General features: G+C 39.2%; 1 protein-coding gene across 7 annotated transcripts in view; it reads right to left on the bottom strand.

Moving 5' to 3' along the window:
- The window catches only part of EPM2A (EPM2A glucan phosphatase, laforin), a 241,657-nt gene extending 228,893 nt beyond the window's left edge, over positions 1–12,764 (bottom strand). For all 7 annotated transcript variants that reach the window (XR_004299970.1, XR_004299972.1, XR_004299973.1 and 4 more), the window contains exon 1: positions 12,464–12,764. Coding sequence is in view for 4 of the 7 variants with exons in the window: in XM_032407722.1 (XP_032263613.1) it covers positions 12,464–12,764 (301 nt within the window). In the remaining 3 variants the exon portion in view is untranslated. The remainder of the gene's footprint in view (positions 1–12,463) is intronic.
- Positions 12,765–18,925: the final 6,161 nt, after the last annotated feature.

Here is an 18,925-nt window from a genome sequence, read left to right as displayed (position 1 = left end):
GAAAGTGGCCTGTGTCCAATAAAGGATACCACATCTGATCAGAAGCAACATGTCAGGGTTGCTTAATGTACATATAAATAAAACTACAGCTACCTAGGTGGGGCCATCAGAGCCAAATGTATACAAATTATATCTAGGATCAACACATCAGAGTTACCTAACTTGAATCGATATAAAATTCACAACCAGTTGAGTGGGGGCAATAGAAGCAGCATATGTACTAATCATATATATGACCAAACCATGTGAGTTCACTGAACTCTGTGCTATTTTCATAGCTCAGTAAGAAATACTCCAGCTGGGGGAGTGAATACTATTCCTCCCCCCTCTGCTAATGCTGGAAGGTTAAGTCTCTGACCAGCGGCTCTAATGAAAGCCTTCATGCTGAATCCAATCAACACTGATGGCCTCAGCAGCTGCCAGAGAAAAAGAAAGGGATCTTTCCTACAATGCCGCTAATGGACCCTGACAGACACCCCATGGAGATTAAGATACTAATCCCCTGTATCCCTAATCCAAAGAAATAGGTATGTGCATGTGCATGTGTGAGTATTGTGCATTAATCAGGTTTGGTTTAGAAAGATCCGATAATTCTACATTATATAATCATTTGTTGTATTTAAAAATTGTATAATAAATATAAATTATTTGAAGAAGCTACCTCTGATTGGTTTTCATTATTCCACCAAAGCCAATGGAACAATGTAGCATGGTTCATTGCAGACCTAAGACTGCCACGTTGTGACAGAAACTGAAGGAAAGGGCAGAGCACTATCAAAGAGTTGCATGAAATGGTGGGGGAAAATAAGAGTCTGGGTGGCTGAAACTTAGACTGTTTTCAGGAAGTGGAAGAAGTGCAGACAGAAGTAGGTAATAGTGAGGAGCCTCAAATGGCATAGTAAGAAGTTTAGATTTATTTTATAGGAAACAAGAACTCATCAAATAATTTTTAATTGCACATGTGACATCATCCAATCTGTATTTTAGAAAGATAATTCTGGTAGCAGGGTGGAGGAAAGATTGAATAGAGAAAGGACACAAAGTAGTTAGATCATGTAAAAGGCCACTGAAATACCAAGGAACCAAACCATAACTGAGGCAGCAGGATGAAAATAAAAAGGTAGCTGGCGGGGGGGGGGGGGGGGGGGGGCATTAAGATATTTCAATTTACAGAATCTTTTACAGTGACCTCCCAAACCAGCTGGTTATCAAAAGCAACTGGGGAAACTGTAAAATTCTTATTCCCTGGCCAATCCCAGAACTATTAAATCAAAATCTCTTAAGGATGTGGACTAGGAAATGCTTGGCATACCTCAGGGGTTCATCATGCAATCAGCTCAGCCTAAGAAGTTATGCTTCCACATACTTAAGTGACTGAGCTAGTGTCTTTAAATCAGGAACACTGAAAAAAAAAGCTTTGTGAAGGCTGATCAGTAGTTGAGGTTTTGATATATTGAGTTTATAGTACTTACAGGACATCCAGATGAGAAAGTCTTATAGACAATAGAATATATTAGTCCAGAAAAGAGATGAGAGCTAGGGCTATATCATCACAAGATTGGAGACAATCCTTCAAAGGAAGAATGTAGCTTAAGATAAGAGGTGATCTGAGGAAAGAGGCTCACAAAGCACTTACACTTAATGGTAGTGCACAGAAAGATGAACTTGGTAATAGCTGGCCAAGGAAGATAAATGTACCTAACAGATAATTCCATTAAATCATATTGCCTTACTTGTTTACTAAACAACAAAATAAAGTACTATACAAAACTAATTCATGCATCTCAAGGTAAAGGCTTCAATGTTCAGCCCAAGTTAGGTATGTCAGCTGCCAACCCTAGTTTCCTATTGTCCATCCAAGTCTTACCTGTATAGCCACCAGAGGTAGATTTTTAAAAAACATGGACTCTTACAACACAACAATTGAAAGGCAAATAACCCAATTAAAGATGGACAATGATATAAACAGGTATTTTTCCAAGAAGATACACTCACAAATGAGTATCCTCTGGTTGACATATGGCCAATAAGAACATGAAAAGATGTTCAACATTATCTATCAGTTATTAGAGAAATGCGATTCAAAACCATAATGAGATACTTCACCCACCCTGGGATGGTTAAAATTAAAAATATAGGCAATAACAAGTGCTATGAGGGATATGGAGAAATTGAAACTCTCATGCAATGTTGGTGGGAATATAAAATGATACAGTCACTTTGGAAAACAGTTTGACAGCTCTTCAAATTGTAAACCACGGAGTTACCATGACTCAGCAATTCCACTTCTGGATATATACCCAAAAGAAGTGAAAATAAACAAACAAATAAATAAAAAGAAGTGAAAACATGACTATGCAAACGTTCATAGCAGCATTATTCAAAAAGTGAAAACAACCCATATGTCCATCACGTGATGAGTGAATAAATGGAATGTGGTATATCCATACAATGAATTATTACTCAGCAATAAAAGTATGAATGAAGCACATATAGTCAGTTACAAGGAGCCACATGTTGTATGGTTCCATTTATATGAAATATTCAGAATAGACAAATTCATAGACTGAAAGTCCATTACTACATTTGCCAGAGGATGGGGGAGGGAGAAATGGAGATTGATTAGTAATGAGTACAACATTTTCTTTTGGAGTGGTGAAAATGTTGGATAATTCATGTTGACTTTGTGAATATACTAAAAACCTCTCAGTTTTACGCTTCAAAGGGGTGAATTTTATGATATGTGAATTACATCTCAATAAAACTTTTTAAAAATATGGATTTCCAGGCTCCATTTTTCAAGATTCTGTAAGTCTGTGATTGACCCAAGAATCTGTATGTTTAAAAAGTTCACCAGGTGATCTTAATGCTCCATCAGGTTAGGGAATCACTGGTGTATCTAGAAAATTCGCTAGAGAGTTACCTGAGCTACATTTGAAGAAAAAGAAAAGAAAAGTGGTCCAAGTGAACAAAGCAGTGAGAGAGGCTGACCCTGCCTCAGTCCTCTAGGCCTCAAGAAAGAAGGCCCTGCTCACCACCCCATAAGTGCTGCCCCTCTGCCTCCTATCGTCCCCATTCCCACCTTCCTCACCAGCTGCCCCCCAGCACCCTCCCTCAGCATTCCTTCACCAAAAACCCTACAGCTCAGCCACACATCACAGGAGTCCAAGGGAGTCCTACCACAAAAGGCTTAAACACTTAATGCCTTTGAACCCCCAGACTCTGGCTTTTCCCTTGTCACTTTAATAAAACCAGGATTCTCACTCATAGAAGATCATGTCAGAGCATCAATTTCCTCTTGGAGTCACATCAGACAGATCCTTAAGAATAATTATGTTGCTTTTATTTTCATAATTACAGAAAAAATAATGAGGGAAGATCCTGTTTTTCTTTAAATACCAAGTTTAAAATTCTATTGCCTCCATAAAGACTTCCGCAATCTCTCTCCCATTCCTGATTATGGGGATGAACTTCCTCCACTACACTGCATATAGATTTTCAGATTTCTGTTATAGTCCTTCCTTGATGATAAGCCTTTTTTTCTCAGCTAGAATGTAAACCTCTTAAACTCAAGAGCTGTGAATTTTTCATCGTTGTTTCCCAGCACTTATCACAATGCCAGGTGGGTAACTGAGCCTCAAAACTGTGTGTAAAATGAGTTGAATAAATGAATCAAATACCTATTCTGATTTGTTAGGGTTTTTTCCTGAGGAAAGGAAAGTTATAGACATCCTTTCTCAATGGCTAATACCAAAATAAGGTTTTAAACAAAACTAAAATGTGAGGTTTAATGAAATTAATATATTTTTATTTTCATGGCATTTTTTCACCTTTGTAATAGCAGAGTACCTAAAAGAGTTCCCTTTTTTAAAGTTTGATTTGGGCTATATCTCTCTACATTCCTCACACCTAATTAGATTGATTCACTAATGAATTCTAAGTGCATCTCTCTGAAAAATAATAAAACCTCTTTAACCACAATCAAAAGACATCATCAAGTGAAAATTGCAGATTCAAATTTCTAAACAGAATAAGTAAGTGAAGACTGAAGCCTTTGCAAAAATGTATACACAGCTCAGGGTTAAAGTGCTTTTCTAATAAAATTTTTATGGGCTACTCCTTCATTGCAAATAAATGTGAAGTATCACCAAAAAAAAAAAAAAAAATGATAAACATAAATAAGCCAATGACAAAATCTTGTCAATATTTTTAGCACAAAATAATTACTTCCATTTACAAAGAATGTTCACATGTATTAGCTCAATGTTTCCTCATTATTCTGAACTAGTAAGTGTTAAAGCAACACTTTAAACCAATGTCTTCTTGTATTCAACATTCAGAATCTGCACAACCTCAGAATGCAACAGATGATATTTAGAATAGTTCCGAATCTAAGATCATGGAAATTAACAGTGTAACCCCCAAATACAGTCTTATGTGTATGGGAGTTCAAAATTTCTCCAGCTCTAGAATTGTTCTGGGTAATGGTTGTTATGCTCATCAAATAGACAGATTTTTAATGATTTCAATGAAGAAAGTGATAAACTGATAATTTATGACAAAAGACATGAATTTAAATGTCATATTAACTTTTTCCAAAGGTACTAACAGTTCATAAAATCTATAACTATAATGTCCAGAAATTTTGGCAATCATAGGTGAAATGTTGATAAAATTTTTCTTTGCTCATAGACATAATATAGAGCCTTTTACAACTAAACTGAAAAGAAAATGATCTCATAGTAACCATTCCTCTAATTCTCTATGGTTTAATTAGCGAAAATTCAGGATCAAGCTCTGTGTATGTTAATGTGACATTATGATTTAACATTTAAAAACATGAAGGTCATAGAACTGAAAATGTCAAGCTTCTCACTCTGTATACTGGCTGTATTACAGACCTGAGCTAGCTGGACACAGCCCAGGATCTCACCATCGGAGCGGAAAACAGAACATTTTCCAGATAACAATATTCAAGTTGACAATGATCTTGGAATAATAAAACACTAATGAGCTTTCCTGCTCGGAAGCCCCAGCACCGGTGCCAGCCCAGAGACACAGAGCCATCGCTCACGCCTAGTGGGAGCCCAGTGAGTCAGACCTGACCTGCCAGCTCAGCCCATCTTGTTCACAGAAAGGTGAAATGTCCTCAGACTTTTCTCATCTCATTAAGCTATCCATCCATTCTCTGGCTTTCTACAAATCCAATTTGTAAATCTTTCCCTCATTCACACTCACATCCCAAATACTCATGAGCATTATCTTTACACAAAGAAACATACTTAATGAAGTATAAAATCTCCACTATATGCATTTTATCTCCCCAAATTAAACACCATAAAATGCGTTATACTTGTTTAAACTAATGCTTTATCCAACTGATTAGTTTGTCTCCACAGGAGCACCAAAGAGCATTGTTAAGATCGTAGTTGCTTTACCACCTTTTGAAAAAGAAATGTTCATAACTTTTCTCCTTCCCCACTGTGTGAGCATGCAACAATATTTTCTTTAACTTTTCCTAAAATTAGAACCTCATTCTGCTTCTAGAGGACATGAACAAATCACCTAAAAGCAGCAAGCATTTTCATTTCAGCTCCCATTAACTCTCTGGCAAATGATGGAGGATCAGGTACGGGGGGAGACAGGATAAGAAACTGCAGTAATATCTGCTCCTGGATTATTCTCCTCTGTCTGATACAACTGGTTTTGATCCAAGAGTGGAAAAGAATGCTTTTTGTTTTGGTTTGAATATCCTTCTTGATGTTGTTAAAACTTCAGGTCGTTCTGGCTGATAGAACACATTCAGTGAATGCTCTGAAGAGAAAGGAGTGGGGAGGAGGGATGAGAGAATATCAAGAGAAGAGAGCCTTTGGAGTAAATAGAGTCTCGATTCACCTCTCCATTTTTTCATTCTCTGTCAATTCCCTTCTCACTGATAATCCAGAGCTATCCCAGATCTTATGCAGCCCACAGGAACTCCTTCTCATCTATGAAGTCCTAGAGTTAGAGTCTGTGTATGGAATATTAAAATTCACTCACCGAATTTCCATGCCCTGCCTAGTGCCAAATCAGGACACCTGCCTAAAGAAAGAGTTTCCCACAGCCATTGTTTCCCACAGGCTAGCAGAGTGTGGGCTTAGGATATTTGCTAAACCTCTCTGGGCCCCACTTTCTCCATCCTAAAATGAAATCATCATACAATAATTTCAGCTGACCAAGAAAGAGTTAAATTTCATTTATCGTAATTTTTAGTTAGAATTTTTCATTCAACAGTAATAAACTATTACTAAAATAAATCTTTCTTTCTTGACCATGTCATATGTCACTCTTCAAAGTTTCCTTTATACTTGCCATTCATATCTCATTAAGTTATTCTCATGTAACTCTCTACCAGGTCCCTCTGTATTGCCTTTTTAATGATGGCTTTGATGGTTCCTTTGAGTGTAGTAAGCATAGCTATGTTCTTAAAAAGACTCTCACCTCATAATAGATGAAACAAAGGACTAAGGTTATATTTAGGAGATTATTCTTCTAGTCAAAGTTTATCCAATTAAAATTGAGTGCACTGAACCATTAGAGACTCTGAACTATAAGAAACAAACTGAGGGTTGCGGAGGGGAGGTGGGTGGGGGGATGGCGTGATTGGGTGATGAGCATTAAGGAGGGCACTTGAAGTGTAAGCACTGGGAGTTGTATACAACTGATGAATCATTAAATTCTAACTCTGAAACTAATAATGCAGTATATGTTAATTAAATTGAATTTAAATTTAAAAAATTAAAGATATAAAAGAATTGTGCAATTAGATGAAGAAAAAGAGTTGAGTGTACTCTATCCACCAAATTCAGCTGGAATATGGATGACATCCCTTATGCAGTACATGTCCATCTATCCTCCACTCAAACCCAGTCTTCACCAAGGTATAGCACAGCTGGAATAGAAAGCACAAGTAGAAATGGGTAAGGCAAATAATTATTGGGAGGTTGCAGCATAATCTAGAATATCCTGGCAATGCTGGTATAGTTTGGGGTCAGTGTATGGATTAGTCCAATATTATATATAACTGCTGTTGCTTCTATAAACATAAACTACCTTTAAGATCAATAAATTTCATCTTGAAAATGGAAAGACTGAGGAAATTCAGCTGCTATAAATTGTTGGCTATCTTAAAGTCATAGCTACTACTTTGTTCTAGGCACTTTATAAACTAGTCCTCCTAACAACCCTAGTGTAGTTATTAATCATCCCTTTTAGAAGATACTCCCAAGGAAAACAATCTAATTTTAACAAGAAAAATATAGATTTTAGACTGTGTATGTATGTGTCTCTGTGTATGAATACATGTACATATATATACACACATATACATAATTATATTAGAAATAAACAACAAAATCAGGAATCCTTTTGCAAAATTTTAAAAATATGCTGGAAAAGTACCTACCTGCAAACTTTCAAAAATCAGTCCAAGATTTCTTCTCCTGCTTATAAAAGTAACAACTAAAAAAATGGCACAATATATGAAACAATTGTTTTTAAATGTCGAACAAAAGGCAGCACAGGACTTTAATCTCTGAGAGAAGAAAAAGAAACAAGGTGAACAACATGAATGCCATGGATTTCTGCCCCTAGAGAATTTCTGAACCATGACACAGGAAGGGGATTCAAATAGAACTCAATGGTCTCAGTGATTAAGGAAATAGAAATCCAAGTTTGGGGAGAACAGGGTGATTGGAATTTGTAGGACCAAATTCCAGAAATGAGAAAGCCTTGAAGAGAAAGTTCCATAAATCTGCATAAAGCTTTCTTAGATTCTTTGGCTTCATGCCAATCTGTGGATGCATAAGATGAAATCTGATAGAGCCATACAAAGAACAAATGGCAAGCCATACAAAAAACAAACAGAATAAATTTCTGAATACTGTATTCCAAAGAACTGGCAGAGCTCACAGAGAACTGGGAAACATTTGCATTTCCATCAGAGTGAGGAGATCTTATTTAATACATGGGGCATTCAAAAGAGAACATAGAAGGGTCATTGCTTAGTAGTAGGGCTAAATTAGCCCTACAGTAAAAGCTACTATAGACCTGCCCTTATAAACCTTCAAGATAAACTTCAAAAATAACAAACTAATCCACAAATAACTTAACTGCCAGAAAAAAAATTCCAAACTCTAAAATAATGAAAAACTACAATATCCAGCATCCAAACAAAAATCAATAGATATGAAAGTCAATTTCTTTCCTATGTATCAGCAATGAACAATTGAAATCTATAATTAAAAAAAGTTTTTAAGTATGCCATTTAAAATAGCACACACACACCCAAAATGTATAAATTTAACAAAACACGTACAGGATCTGTATGTGGAGAACTACAAAACACTAATGAAAGAAATCAAAGAAGACCTAATTAAATGGAGATGTATTCTACATTCAGAGATTGAAAGACTCGATATGATGATGATGTCAATTTTTCTGAACTTGATATATGGATTCAATGCAATCCCAATCAAATCATAGCAAGCTATTTTGTAATATCAACAAATTGATTCTAAAATGTAAATGAAAAGGCAAAACACCAAAAAGAGCCAACACGATACTGAAGAAATCAAAGATGGAGGACTCATACTACTAATATTTCAAGATTCACATAAAGCTACAGTAATCAACACGGTGTGACATGGGTGAAAGAATGGGCCCATAGATCAGTGCAAATACAGGCAACTGAATTTTAATAAAGGCACAAAAAAGGAAGGAAAGAATTTTCAACAAATGGTGCTGGAGCAATTAGATGCCCACACACACACACAAAAAAAGAACCTAGACTTTACATGGCTAAACAGCCATTTCAGAGTAAAGAACAGAGAAAACAGGGAAGGAAATGAAATAAAAAATTTCCCTGAGTTGAAAGAAACAATTCCTGAAATTGAAAGAGCCAACCCACTGTCAAGTGATATAAACAAGAGACTCAGATACATCCTGGTAAAATAATTTAAGGAAAGGTGGTAAAGCTTCCAAAGAGGGAAGAAAAAAACAGATTGCCTATCGAGGAATGGGCTTAGTTTGACATCACAATTATCCATTACAATGGGTACTACAAGGTACTGAGGCAAAGCTTTCAAATGGAAAATTAATTTGAGACTAGAATACCAAAGGAGCAGTCAAGTGTGAGGGCAAAATAAAGACATTTTCAAGGAACTAAGAATTCGGATATTTTATCTCCCATTTACTGTTTCTTCAAAATTATTTTAGGATACAATTCAACAAAATGACTAAGATATTTAAGAAAAAGGAAGACATAATCCAAACAATGTAACTAACACAGGAGTTCAATCCAAAACAATGTAACTAACACAGGAGTTCAATTAAAAAAAAAAAAAAAAAGGCCCAGATAGCTGTGCTCTGAAAGCTCTACATCAGTGAAAATTAGAACAAGAATCCCAATTTTTCAAGGCAAAAAAATTTTCAAAAAATGAGAAATCTGCATTCATCCAATACTGCAAGCAAGCTAGGAAATTTTGATGATCACTGTGCTGCTTCTGGTAAAAAAAAAAAATTAACTAGAAATTTTTAAACAAGTTGTAGAAGAACATCACCACCCGAATATGAAGTAAAACAAACCCTGGTATCATTTTAAGTAAAATCTGATCATGATTTATAGTGTAAGAGAATTCCTTCCTTCTGTTCCACGTCACAGAATTACATTTCCTTTTTTATGAGTCGAAATGCACTACTTGGTTCTGCAATAATTATTTCCTAATTGTAACAGTAAAGATAACAATCACTAACACTTATTTAACACTTAATAGAAGCCCTATTCTAATTCTTTTAGATTTATTAGCCAGCTTAGTTCTTTCAACAACAGCACAGTAAGGTTAAGTAACTTGCCCAAGGTCATACATGCGTTGGTGAACCCAGGCATTCTGGCTCCAGAATCCTTACTCTTAAATACTGACTATGACTCTTCCCATAATACTCTTTGTTAATTTACCATTCTTAGAATCAACCTATCAATCTAAAACAAGAAGGAACAGTAACAATTATAAAACAAAATATAAATTATATAAAACTTACCGATGTAGAGAAAATAATTAGCCAAAGTAAGGAGAAGGAGAAGAATGTGTGTCAGCTATTTTTCTTATCTTCTTATACAGGAGTAACTTCCTACATAATAGTTTTATTATAACACAGAACTTTCTACATAATAGCAAGTCAACAATTATATACATATATAATTTTTATATAAAGTAATAATATAAAAATCAGCAGGGAGGAGAGAGATAATGAGCTTAAATTCCTCATATTTCACAGCAAGTATGACGGTTAAATTTATGGATACACAGCTGCTGTCAGTAGATATTGTCTAATTTTAATTTTAGAATGTTATATATAACTTATATAGTAACTCAGAAAATCTAAGAAGAGAAAAGTTAAACTTGATACATTAAGAAATAGCAATATAAGCAAATTATTTAGAACTTTGGGAGGAATATCAGAAAAGCTAAAAATAGAAAAGGAGGGGGACTAGAGTGGGGGAAGTCCTTAATTTTTATTAAAATTATTAGATATTTTATTGTGAAAAAATGCTATATAATATTATTAATAAAAGTCATATCCTGTAAAGAAGGGCATAAACTGGTGAGGATATCTTTCCATTCAGGCATGGTAATACAAGATGACAATAAATGCCACCCATCCATAAAACCCAGTGGGACAAGGATAATATATAAACGTATTACAGAATACTCATGTTCTTTACTGATTCTTTGTTTCCACATTGTTATAGACTAAATGGCCCATTTTTGTCATATAAACTTTTTTTTTACTTACTTTCATTTTCTTTTCTTTTTTTAATTTTATTTTATTATGTTATGCTAATCACCATACATTACATCATTAGTTTTTGATGTAGTGTTCCATGATTAATTGTTTGTGTATAACACCCAGTGCTCCATGCAGTACGTGCCCTCTTTAATACCCATCACCAGGCTAACCCATCCCCCCACCCCCCTCCCCTCTAGAATCCTCAGTTTGTTTCTCAGAGTCCATAGTCTCTCATGGTTCATCTCCCCCTCCGATTTCCCCCGCTTCATTTTTCCCTTCCTACTATCTTCTTTTTTTTTTTTTAACATATAATGTATTATTTGTTTCAGAGGTAGAGGTCTGTGATTCATCAGTCTTACACAATTCACAGCGCTCACTGTAGCACATACTTCTAAAGAGACGTTCATCAGCTTTAGACAACAATTGAATTACACATATTCCAATCCTCTGCTTTGTACACCTCATTTAAGAAAGAGCTGTCTAAATTCACACATCGCTGGGGGCGTCTACATTGGTATAACCTTTTCAGAGTATAATTTGGCGGTCCTTATTGAAATGTAAAATATGGTCACACTCTGACCTAACAATTTCACTTCTCAGAATCTACCCTACAGCAACACTCCCAAATACTCAAAGATAACTCCATACAGGGACTTTCAGTCAAGCTACTTACTACAGTCTGTAACAGAGGAAAACGAAAACAACCTAAATGCGCACTAGTTAGACACAGAATAACTTGTTGCCTTTTAAAAAATAAAATACATCTATATGGAGTGACACTAAAAAGTATCCGCAACATATCGTTAAGCGAGAAACGGCAAGATACAGAATAATATATTACACAATCTGTGTGTGAGATACATACATACATGATAGGTAGAGAGAGACATACATATATTGGGCAGAAGGCAGTGGGCTTAAGGTGTGTGGAGGAAACAACTTTTTACCTTGAAATTTGATTTTTTTTTTTTTTTACAACTAGCACATATTATTTTTATAAAAATCTTAGGAAATAAGAGTATATCTCAATACATTCAAAAATCCAAAAAGAGAAACACTCCATGTCTTTGCACTGGTTCACTCTCAAATCTAAGAAGGAAAAGAAACACCACACACCGGGTGGCCCGTGGATCGGAGAACAGGCTAGCTTCACCGGTGGGGTCGTTCCTTAGTGAGCGAGCTGGGGGTGGACACGAGGACACAGAAACCACTAAGGCAGAGCTCAGGCGTGAACCCGGGAGCCGCGGGGCGTGCCAGGCGGCCGGGACTGGCGCGGGAAGGACCGGGGGCAGGGGGCGTGGGGAGACTTAGGAAACTGGGCCCCGAAGCTAGCACGCCAGGAAACACCCCGGGAACCCGGCGTGTGGGAAAGAGGCGGAGGGTCACAGAGCGAAGGCGCGGGCCGGCGCGCCGGGACCCAGCACGAATCTAGGGACGCCTCCCGAGCCCGAGGCGCGGCGGGCGGCGACAGTTTGGCCCGCAGCCAAAGGTCAGCCCGGGGCGCCCGGGGAGCTCGGGGCGGCTTTCGAAGCCGGGGAAGCGGGCAAAGCGCCCGGGAAGGGGGCACGGGCGGGCCGCCCCAGGCCGAGGCCGGAGCCCCCGGTGCGCGCTCGGGGCGGACGCCAGCTCCCAGTACCTTCCCAGGAGAGCTCTCCTCCCGGCTCCCGCTTCAGGAACTTGTACCAGAACGTGTCCACGCGGCCCGGCTCCGCCCCGTCCTGCGCCGCCTCCTCGGGCGCCAGCTCCACCTCCCCGAGCCACAGGCCCGGCTCCTGCAGCGCCAGCGCCCCCGCGCCCGCCGCGGTGCCCGCCGGCCTCAGGCGCACGGCCCCGCGCGGCTCCCAGCGCCCCAGCTCGGGCCGCGACCCCACGACCAGCAGCTCCGGCCCGGCCCCGGCCACCGCGGGCGGCACCACCACCCCGAACCGGAACCGCATGGCGGCGGGCGGCGCAGCTCCGGGTGTCGGTGCCCCCGCGGCCGGCGGACGTGGCCCGAGCGCGAGGCGGCCGCGGCGATTGGGCGGCGGCGCGGGAGGCCTGGTCGCCAGAGGCCGGGGCGCCGGCGGGGACACGTGCGAGGCTGCACCTTTTTTGGGCTGCATCACGCGGCCCAGGAGCCGGGCCTGGCCCAGCTGGGGGCCTGTGGCGCCGGGCAGCGGTCGCGGGAGAAGTGTCCTCTCGTGGAGAAGGACACTTGCTCGGGCCTGCCGCCTCTTCCCGCAACGCGGCTCCGCGGGGCGGCTGGGGACGCGGCGGAGGGGAGAGAAGGGAGTCCGGACGGGTCAGGGAAGGGAGGAGAACATCTCCGAAGCCCTGCGATTTTCCTGTCAGCTTTCCCTAAGACTCGAAATTATGTTTATGTGGGCCGTGAACAAAAAAGGCATGACAGGTAGATAGCAGCCTGCGGAATCGTGAAGTTGGGGGAAGATCGTGGCCGCGGTATCTGGAGAGCCCCGCCCTTAAACAGGTCCCTTACTCTAGGCCTCCGGTTCTTTATCTGTAAAGTGAGGCTATAGAATAACCATCCTGAAAGACCCTGCTGACTCTAAAGGTTTCTCTGACTGGTGGAAGAGACGCCATTCAGAACCCAGAGCTGATGCAAAAAACGCTGGTTACTTTTCCCTTGTCTAGTCCAATTCGATGCCTGAAATAACACAGGATCGCTTACATTTTTTCAAAAAATGTTATTATTTTTAGTATATGTAAAGCGGGTTTGGAGTAAATACTTTCAAGTCCTTTTCGAGGTAAAACAAAGACCATAATTCTATGATTACAAATGTGTGACATAATTTTTTTGGTGGCATAAAAATAAAACCTGTTGTTTAAAATTTGCTTTCAGTAGACAAAACGCTTTTGTGTCAAGAAATACAGATTTATAGCCGTTTGGTCAAAAAAAAACCTATTTACATGGTTGGGGAGAAGGCTTTAATTTTTGTCACAGCTGTAAGATAACCATCCTTCCTGTTTACATATTTGTTATTTTTTTATTCTTTAATAAAATTGTTCTCCTGTTCTTATATTTGTATATTCACCACTTAACACAACAATCTTTTATGCGAACCAGAGACACATAAAATATCTCTAGTTCACGTTTTTACCAGTATTTGAAAGCTTGTGAAAAATGGGGAGGGGGGAGCCAAAATTTCATGCATTAAGAATATCATAAGTAAAACAAAAAGAAGTACAAAAATGTAAACCCTACAAACTCAGTCTCTCAGTGGAACAGTTAGTAAACTAATATGCTTTCCTCTTAAATATTGATATTCCGTTCGGTGTTTGGTTGGTTGCTAGGCTTAAGGATAAACACAAAGAAAAATGTGAAGACAGCAAGGCTGGCCAAACATGGCTGATTCAGTAGCAAAGCAGACATTAAATCACAGTGGCATGTGAGTCAGTTTATTCAAATTGCTGTTAACAAAATACTCTTAGACTAATTTTAGGAAATTAAGAGTCATTTGGCCATGCAAGGACCCTGGGAGCTGACAGTTCAGGACTATCTTGTGTTGTGCTACGCAGCCTGTGTGTAAACTTTCCAAATGGCATTATTCCCACCAGCTCTTCCAAAGTGAGTACTGTCCATTCCCTAGATAAAACAAGGAGAAGAAAGAGGGGGAGAGGGAGGAAAGGGAGGAAGGAAGGAAGGAAGGAAGGAAGGAAGGAAGGAAGGAAGGAAGGAAGGAAGGAAGGAAGGAAGGAAGGAAGGAAGGGGAAAGAAAGAAGAAAGAAAGAGGACAATATATTTGTTCAAGAGGCATTATTTCCTTTCATTTTCTCTCATCATAAAGAAGTTGACTAATTTTGGGCGCCTGGGTGGCTCAGTTGGTTGAGCGACTGCCTTCGGCTCAGGTCATGATCCTGGAGTCCTGGGATCGAGTCCCACATCGGGCTCCCTGCTCAGCAGGGAGTCTGCTTCTCTCTCTGACCCTCCCCCCCATATGCTCTCTCTCTCTCTCTCTCTCTCTCTTGTTCTCTCTTTCTCAAATAAATAAAAAATCTTAAAAAAAAAAAGTTGAGTAATTTTAACAGTTGGAAGTACTGCTTTAATCCCCAAACAAAATATATAATATTTTATGGCATAGATTGAAATATAGTACAAATACGATGGCTACATTATGAACTAAGTAAAATGCAATTGGAAAGAACAAGACCAAAAGGACATATTCCAAAGCCTCAATCATACTTCATCAATCATTTGAACTTATTAACCATAAAATTTATAATAGCCATTGAGCCCTTATTATGAACTAAGCATGTGGTTTTCAAACTCATATTATCTCATTTAATTCTCTCACCAATCCTATGAAGTAACTAATATCGTATCTCCATTTTTATATGTGAGGAAAAGGTACAGAAAGTTTCAGTAAGCAGCTCACAGCTAGGAAGAGACACGGCCAGTGCTAAAAGTCATCCGTTCAGCTTACAGTTAAAGATATATATTACATACATTATATGTATAATTTGATTTCTAGGAAAATCATTTACAAACTGCCTTTAAATCCCAGCATATTTAGGGGCGCCTGGGTGGCTCAGTCGTTAAGCGTCTGCCTTCGGCTCAGGTCATGATCCCAGGGTCCTGGGATCGAGTCCCACATCGGGCTCCCTGCTCGGCAGGAAGCCTGCTTCTCGCTCTCCCACTCCCTCTGCTTGTGTTCCTGTTCTCGCTATCTCTCTCTCTGTCAAATAAATAAATAAAAATCTTTAAAATAAAAAAAAAAAAAAAAAAAATCCCAGCATATTTAAACGTGTTATTCTCCACTAGCTCTTAATGAAAAATTAACTTCCTATAATTATTTCCTACAACCAATTTCATCCTTAGGAATGATGAAACAGATGAATCTAAACTAATCTTGTTGACAATGGAAATACAGATTTGGAAAGTCAAGGTGAAGGCGTGCCTGGGTGGCTCAGTTGGTTAAACGTCTGCCTTTGGTTCAGGTCATGATCTCAGGGTCCTGGGATTGAGCCCCGTGTCTTGTTCCCTGCTCAGCAGGGAGTCTGCTTCTTCCTCTCCCTGTGCCCCCCCAACCCTGCTCCTGTGTGCTCTCTCTCTCAAATAAACAAATAAAATCTTGAAAGGAAAGAAAGAAGAAAGAAAGAAAGAAAGAAGAAAGAAAGAAAGAAAGAAAGAAAGAAAGAAAGAAAGAAAGAGAAAGAAAGAAAAAGAAAGGAAGAAAAAGAAAAGTCAAGGTGAAGACGAAAGAAAGAAGAAAGAAAGAAAGAAAGAAAAAAAAAAAAAGAAAGAAAGAAAAGGAAAGAAAAGAAAGAAAGAGGGTGCCTGGGTGGCTCAGTCGTTAAGCGTCTGCCTTCGGCTCAGGTCATGATCTCAGGGTCCTGGGATCGAGCCCCACAACGGGCTGCCTGCTTGGCGGGAGGCCTGCTTCTCCCTCTCCCACTCCCCCTGCTTGTGTTCTCTCTCTCGCTGTGCCTCTCTCTGTCAAATAAATAAATAAAATCTTTAAAAAAAAAAAGAAGAAAGAAAGAAAGAAAAGTCAAGGTGAAGAATTTTGCCAGTTATTAAGCTGTGTTATTCCCAGCTTTTTTTCCTGGTTGAGTTCTCCATGTGAGATTTCTTTTTACATTTCAAAGAATTGTGGTGTTTATTAGAAGTGATTATTTATGGAATCCATTTGAGGTCAGATTCTTGATGCTATAAAGACAAGCTGAATTTAGAGAAAGAATCAGCTCAGTAAAGTAACATAATTCTGATAATAATTTTTAAAAGACCAAACTAATTTGTTGTCACTGAATTTCATTTCTATAGTGCTATCATATATAACCACAATATTTCCTGAAGAATGGGTGATAAATTCACATTTAGAGTTTCAGGATCCAATTCAAATGTAAATTCTTTCAAAGCTCCCTCAGGGAAAGCTATTATTTGGAACTATGGTAATTTATGTTTTCTGAAGCAATCTTTCACTAGTCAGTGAGTTATCATAAATCTTCCTTTATAATATTGTATATGTATACACACACTCACTGATGCAAACCATATTTCATCCAAATAGTTCAGGGACCGTTATAAGCATTAGTTTATTACTTGTCAGAACATACTAAGAGTTAAATGTGCCACATATACTATTTCCAATTTTGTGGCTTAAAAAAATAAATAAAAACAAACAAAACCTTCCTGAAAGAATGTGATTATAGCTTGGAAATTTTGCATATTGCAGCTCACTTTTTTCTGGGTTGGAAAATTGTAGGTTAAGCTACTTGAAATCCCTTTGAGGATCTGGAGCAATAGAGAGATTTGAGCTAACCAAGGCTTTGTCCAAAAATTCCACAATATTTCTCAACTATTTAAAAAATCCATGCCCCTTTCTGATACATATAAAAATCTCCTATCTGCAGGAGATTCCAATAATTCCACTTCCCACCCCATCCCACCAGATAGACAAGAACTGCATTTTTAGTGCATCACCAACAGTCAGTTTAGTCATGCATTTTTATGCCATTTATGCTATAGAAATATTGACTTATTTTATTTTATTTATTTATTTATTTGTCAGAGAGAGAGAGAGGCAGGCAGAGGGAGAAGCAGGCTCCCCGCTGAGCAGGGAGACTGATGCAGGACTCAATCCCAGGACCCTGGGATCATGACCTGACCCGAAGGCAGATGCTCAACCGACTGAGCCACCCAGGTGTCCCAGAAATATTGATTTTTTTTAAGTGGTCCAAGTATAAAATTACAGTGAAGCATATGCCTTTTCAAAAGACATTGACTGGCCCCTTCCCTGGCACACTCACCCCTCCCCCCGCTGCTGTCAGCATTGTAAAACCCACACCTCCTCTCAGCACTTCTCAACTGAGCGCCTCTTCTCAACAGGTCGGTCAAGCCTGGATTCTGTCAAGCAATGACCTCAACTGGCTTTTCCTAGGGAAAGCAGAGGGCCAGGCCAGATAGCTGGACCTTGAGTTTAGAGATACCAGTTTAGAGCTTCTTTCAGATTGAAAAAGATCCTTCTAGGTCTGGGGTAATTTGAATGGCAGGCTAATTAACACCTTTCTCAAAAAGGGGTAGAGGGCCGGGCGCCTGGGTGGCTCAGCCAGTTAAGGGGCTGCCCTTCAGCTCAGGTCATGATCCCAGGGTCCTGGGATCAAGCCCCTCAACGGGGAGCCCAGTTCTCCCTCTCCCACTCCCCCCTACTTGTGTTCCCTCTCTTGCTGTCTCTCTCTGTCAAATAAACAAATAAAATCTTTAAAAAAAAAAAGATGGTAGAGGGCTTGATAACTCAACCCCTAGAATAAAAGAGTGGTACAAGCCTGACAAGTACTTTTTAAGAATTTGAGCACTCTGTAATTCACCCTTTGCTTATTTTTCCTAATCATTGTATGTGTTTATATCAAGAGTAAAAGTATTTTAAACGTGTCACTGTTTAGGATGCTTATTTCTGGCATGGGGAAAGGAAGACAAACAGAAGGTTGGTTTGGAAACATTGCTTTATGTCACCATCAACTGGACAAAGCTGAGGACCCCAGAAAGGAAAGCAAGGGTTGGTGGTAACTGGAAAGGAGAAGCCTGAAGTGAAACCCCACTGACCTTCAATAGGAAAGAAAGGGTAAAGCAGTAGCTGAGTAAAGACCACGGGCTTCCCCCCTAATCTCTAGTTCATACTAGGAACTCAGGGATTCCCAGAAATGCAGAAATCGTTGGGGAGGAGGAGGTGTACTCATGCTTTAATTAGTGGAACTAACCGCTCATTCAAAATTATATACTTGTCCAAGCATGCACTATGGACACTGTCAAAGTATAATTTTCCAAAATGAGAATTAATGAGAGAACCAGCAGAATGGTAAAAATGGTTCAAAAAGAATTCCAGACCTAATGTATATAGACTCGGAAAGACTGCTAGAAGATTGCTAGGTTAGATAGAAAACTGATTAATTTCCTATTGGGCAATAAAACTGTAACCTTTGGATTTATCTATTCTACCACACAGAAATCACTTGCATTTTAGACAGATAAACATCTACAACATTGAATATATAGCTTCTGGGGAGAGGGCCCTAACCAATAGTAAATAGCACCATAAACCAGGCACAAATAATCTTGTAGAGAATGAAATAACTCTGAGGGCACTGCTCCAGCATGCAAGGC

Source organism: Phoca vitulina, unplaced genomic scaffold, assembly GCF_004348235.1.
Source record: "Phoca vitulina isolate PV1807 unplaced genomic scaffold, GSC_HSeal_1.0 scaffold9, whole genome shotgun sequence".
NCBI classification, from domain to species: domain Eukaryota; kingdom Metazoa; phylum Chordata; class Mammalia; order Carnivora; family Phocidae; genus Phoca; species Phoca vitulina.
This window is presented reverse-complemented; position numbering and strand designations above follow the sequence as displayed.